General features: G+C 53.0%; 1 protein-coding gene across 1 annotated transcript; it reads left to right on the top strand.

Annotated features, from left to right (window-relative positions):
• Nucleotides 1-731: 731 nt before the first annotated feature.
• Nucleotides 732-1,538, top strand: FIESC28_11732 (uncharacterized protein; the record flags this gene model as incomplete). Its single annotated transcript, XM_031165847.1, has 3 exons — nucleotides 732-783; nucleotides 896-1,321; nucleotides 1,387-1,538. The coding sequence occupies 3 exons, from the start codon at nucleotides 732-734 to the stop codon at nucleotides 1,536-1,538; spliced, it is 630 nt and encodes a 209-aa protein (XP_031010094.1).
• Between the last annotated feature and the right edge of the window lie 4,137 nt (nucleotides 1,539-5,675).

The raw sequence follows: 5,675 nt of genomic DNA, 5'->3' as shown, positions 1-5,675 counted from the left end.
CTCTGACCATGGGTGGTACTATGGACAGCCTTGGTCGTCGATGGCTTGGTAGGGGTAACAAAGTTATTTGGCCGAACTGGTGTTGTTGCCACAGAGACTTGATTCATCTCGACCTCGCTCTGGACAGTTTGGTATGGCAGCGGTGCTGCTAGAGCAGGCTGGGCAAAATCCTGGGGGTACAGGACTTCAGTCTGGCCCCCACCCCCTTCCGGACGCATTTGAGCGGCCGGCGAAGTCATCATCGCCTGGTTCAACACTGGAAAGGATGATCCGGTGACATAAAATGGGTTGTCCCTACACGCAGGCCATGTGGGAGTGATGGAAATGGAAGGGCAAAACGCAGGTGGATATCAGTGCAAACGAAGATGAAGAGATGTATGATGTATGGTGTAGATTTGCACGGAGAGGTGTACATAGTTTCGCTATAAGAGGAACTTGGGTTGTTCTGTGCATGCTGTCTGCTAATCGCGGCGTGTTTGGGACTTTCCGTCTCAAGTCGTCCGTTACGGGCACCTAGACAAGTGGCGGGCCTTCAGAGACAGAGATCCATGCTCATCTCTCCATACGGACTGTATTGTCTAGCCTTTTCTGCTTCTCTTTGTCCTCTCTTCTTTTCCATTTTCCTTTTCTTCTTCTCCATGTCATCATGGCCAAAAAGAAAGAAGAGAAAGAAAAAACCAAGAAGGACAGAAAGAAACGTTTGCTTTGAGTAGACCATGGCCGAGCTCGTGATGGAACACAAAGACTTGACAGCCCTTGAGCGAAAAGTCGTTATTGTCATAGGTATGTAGCAGTGCTTCCCTTCCCGGCCATACTGTTTCCCTGTATATCTCATTCATGTTAACCCTGGATACTCCCCTATTGTCCATATCGCTGCTAAGACTTCTCTGACCAGCTGGCTTGTCCGACAATGGTCTGGCCATCATCCGACCACTCGTAACTCGCGGGGCTTCCGTAGTCAACGGCGATGCGCTGGGTGTCCAAGGAGAAGATGAGGGCGAATACAGGTACGTCACAACAGACGTAGCTAGATGGTTAGGTCTCCTTGGTCTGTATCAGGAAGCAAAGCCTACATATGACCCCTTCGACCATGTCTTCGCTAATGCTGGCCTCGGCGTTCGTGCCAGCTATCTGTCCACGCAGCTCAACGAGAAATGTGGTCCAGCTGAGCTTTCGAGCCAGGTTGTGGACGTCAACCTTGAAGACGTTATCAACACGTCCACCATCGTGTCCCATCGCTTGCGAAAGGAGGCTGGAGGAGGTGGTGTTGTTTTCCCGGGGCTTAGCACGGGTCTGCAGCGTTGCCGAGTCGTCGACTACGGTGAGTAAAGGCAGAACGAGAATCTTATCCTCGCCGCATTTTGGCCCGACTGACACAGGTTGAAGCTGCGGCCGAACATGTTATCCATATCCAGCGCGACAGACTGGCTGAGATTGACGAGACTGTATTGCTTGTAGGCTACGGAAAAGAAGTTAACGGCAAACTCGAACCGGCCGAGGATGAAGTTCTGAAACGGCTTGCAGCGGCCGCAGCATAGCAGTGTGCAGTCGATGGTACCTGTCAAGTTGGAGAATGAGCGAGTGATATCGTTCTGCAGCGAACGACTTCTTGCTACAGCATGACTAGGAATAGGACCATGGAGTAGAGCAGTAGGGTACAAATACAGATCTCGAGCATAATAGAGAAACTCGTGAAAAGAACAAAACGATAACTACGAGATCATGTTTGCATCCCATATCTATTCTCTTCATATCTTCCTAGTGAGAATCCGGTCGTCTGCGTGCCTCTAACCAACATCCTTCATTTCGTAGTCACCGTCATCATCGGAAGGCGGGTGGACCACGATGGTAGGAATGTTCGTATCCATATCTACATCCCTCCATTCGTCCTCATTATCGATATCCATTGATACAGCCACAGCTTCTTGGATGTCTCTCATCTGGCTCTCCACTTCAGAGCGACGGCTGTGACAAGGCTGTCGCTCGTCAACTTGTCCTGGCGAAGCGGAGAGTCTGGCTCGGCCTCGGAATAATGACTTTATGAGTGGCGGTTCTCTTAGATCCCACCTGTTGGTCAAGCTTCTTGCACGCATCCGGAACTGAGAGGATGGGGTGGAGTGGCACCCGAGGGATGTCGAAAGAGGGGAGGAGGCGGGGCGGTGCGCGTTGCGGTTTTTTTATCGCGCGCAACTAGAAGGACTGTCCCCTGAATCTGTTCTTTGTATCATCGGCCACAACAGACCGCGCAGCGAACGCTGAGACGACCTGCACATCCATGACCGAATAGGGGTCTTTGCGTACATGGGTTTCGGACGAGATGAGAAGAAGAACTGTTAGGTACGTTTGCTAAAGCCTGTCTGTGGTCGAAGAATATCTCTCCTTCCTGCTTTCATCTGACTGGGCCCCTCTTCGTTCCGAACTGCTGAGCATCGTCTGGTCTGGGTGAACGACAGCCACGTAGCTTGGCTGATAACGGACAGAGACATCTATGTTTGTGCCGTACCGAGCACTGTTTCACAACTCCTTCGTGCTTCTCAAGAGATTCGGGGAAATGCAGTCTACGGCACCCAGGCTCGCCTTGTCCCAATTCTTGGCTCCTCATCGGGTTGTGACAGAGAAGACAGGTTACTTGATGGCGACAAGAAATGTCAACCCCCAACTCTCGTTATGGCCGTTCCTTAGGCTCCGACAATTCGACTCTGGTGGTTTGTGATCTCGTCAAATCTTATAGCGGAAAACCGTCCTGATAAGGTCGTTGCGGCTTGGGTCGTGAATAAAAGTTACTCTTCATTCCAGCCACCTCCGTCGCGACTCTCATGTAACCATCTACTTCGGTCACGGGCCTTTTCGCCTAGAGAATCACCGTCAGGATGACAGCAACTGACTTTGGCACCGAATGTACACAATGTACCGAATACACCGAGAGGGGGAGGCAGGCGCTCGTTCGACGCCCACAGCGGACGCCAAAGGATGTATGTGTATATACAGATAAACCAATAAAAGAACCTGAATCGAGTTTTCGACGATTCAATCATCTCCCAACCGAGATCCGATTGATGATCTGGAGGTCATCATTCGATAACGTAGATGTCGCCGTAGCTGTCTGCTCATTTCCCGCCAATAGGAGGAGGATCACAGCCGGTCGCTCCCACTCCGCCGAGAGTCGATCGCCGCCGGTCGCGCAGACTTGCGTGGAAGCAAGAACAGAATGGTTTCGCGCCACACGCGTCTGCATAGGTCCAAACAAGTCTCGAGAGCAGTTCCTCATGCGTCGCACGGTGTTTTTCGTCGCTCCCTCGCCGATCCTGAGCACTCGTTTACTGGGGATCAGACTGTCGATAGAGCACATCGCCATCGACATCGCCGAAAGCCCTGACGTTTTCAAGATCTTTGAGGCTCTCGCCCGCTTTCCACGTCTTCGAACCATCATCATCGTCATACCACCGGATACCGTGGAAGAAGACCAGCTCACGCTATGGCAGCAGAGGGTCCGGGAGGATGGCGAAGTGCTGAGACGGATAAGCGCGTTGGTGGACGTGCCCTCGAGCGACGGCGAGTGGCACCAACAGACCTACATGGGCTGGTTTCTTTGCAATTACCTGGATGGTCCCCAAGCGCGGCGTTACTACAGCAGGAAGGATGGCCCAAAGATAAAGCTCTTCATCGATCATACGACTTCATCCGAGACGGAGGTGGGAGCAAGTACGGAAAGCCCATGGGCGCTCTATTTTTATTAACTCTACTGTTTGGTTCTACTACATTCCTATTCGTATTTGTCTAGCTGGGCTTCTGAAGGGTGCGGGGGGCTATTGGCAGATAGGCGACCGACTCTTGACTTTTTGAGAAGACAACAGGTACAACGGCGCACAATAAGTCTGCCTCACGAGAATAAATGGCATCGCTTCAGATCTAGGGTACCCTTCAACGCGAGACCAAGCAGATGCTTGGCGCTTCGTTAGTCTTGGTTGGATGTTGTGTGAAATGAGCTTGAGAAATCATCTGCACGTAGATGGCCCTTTCAGCCAAGACCTTTACGCTTTCCCTACTTGGTTGATTTATCCAGCCAGGACGGTCAGACGCAGGCTCTAGATCCGTCAGGGACATCTTCTTGGAAGAACCTGCAACGCCGTAAGATTAATCCTTGCAAATCAGCACTAACACGCACGAGCACTCAGCCATCTTTAACATTTGGACCAATCAGATTTCCCGCTCTCTTGACGCGCTCAATCCTGGTCCGATCTGCAAGCGGCAGAGGTATCAAAAATACACCGACCTAGATACAAGGTTCGCCCAAACTCCATGTATTGCTGATACAGAGACTTCTATTGGATCAGAACTCAGGTAAGAGCATGCTTGACCGTTCTTCCAACAAGGGTAAAGCTAGATGTAACGTGATGGCAATCTCTTTTTCTTTCTCCTCCTCCCTCTCTCTCTCTCCCACTTTCTGTATTGTCTGTCTGTCTTTCCACCCTCTCCTTTCCTTGTATCGCCTTCTCCGTCATCGTTTGACTGACCATGGAGTACCATTCGGCTTCAAAAGTTGATCAAAGCGCTGCACCTCAACAGACCGACATCATCAATGGCACTGCTACTTGATGGTGACTATTCTCCGTCGACCAGCCGGCACGCCCGCGTATGCCTGACCCCGTCCCTTGGTGCGCACCCATCTCGTAGAACGTTTCGGCGAGGATAGCAAACAGCTGCTGTTCCCAGGGGACTTGTCTAGGAGACTGCTCCTGACCTGCGCTCCCGGTCGCTGAAGCGCTTGACGATCCAAGCACGGCGTGGTTGCCGGTCGAGCGTGACGCAGGAGACAGCTCGTCGCCACCAGGTCGCGTATCTCTGTTGGCTGTCGACGGCGCCGCAGGCGAGTAATGGCCAGCAGTCGTGAGCGTGGCACCAGGCACTGACGACTCAAGGACGGCGCCAACCTTGGGTACCGAGAACCCAACGTGACCATCCTGCTTCCCCTGAACCTCCGCCGACTTATCCGGGGTGGGTGCTTCGAGGCATGTGGGAGGAAATTCGGCCACGTCGGATGATGGCTGGCAGCGATGAGCTTGATCGACATCACCAACATCTCGATCGGGGCCCAGGTCAAAGCTATCGATGTCGAACACGTCGATGTCGAAGCGATGCATGTCAAAGTCATTCATGTCAAAACCATCCACGTTGACGGTGTTCATGTCAAAGTTATCGATATCAAGATGGTCCATGCTAAGGTCCATCGTGTCAGCAACGTCTAGGCCGTTTGCATTCTCCCAGCTGTTATCCATCAGCATCGTGAAGTCGCCGACAGACGGCACCTCGTTGCTGGCCTGCGGGATGGGGAATGAATCATCCATGAGTGCAAACGGTGCGGGTGGCCTGGAGTAGGACTCGCCCTCGGCATCCTCGTCCACGACGGGTGGTGAGGGTGCTGCGGCGTACGAAAGGGCGCGGGGCTGGCCACTGTCAGCGTTCCGGCTCGTCGGAGAGCCGCCACCGCGTTCCCTTGGATCGGAGACGCCATCGCGATGGCGGTGACGGCGTTGGCCACGATCACGACCACGGCCACGGTCACGGTCACGACCACGGTCATGGGGACGGCGATGGCGATGGCGACCGTTACTGCCACCGTAGTAGTCGTTGTTCTCTTCATCGACATCAACAGCATCTCTGTCATCGTTGTCGCT

Source organism: Fusarium coffeatum (genome assembly GCF_003316985.1).
Source record: "Fusarium coffeatum strain FIESC_28 chromosome Unknown BRIP53273_contig_478, whole genome shotgun sequence".
NCBI lineage: Eukaryota > Fungi > Ascomycota > Sordariomycetes > Hypocreales > Nectriaceae > Fusarium > Fusarium coffeatum.
The sequence above is the reverse complement of the archived record's forward strand: the minus strand, read 5'-3'. Positions and strand labels throughout refer to the sequence as shown.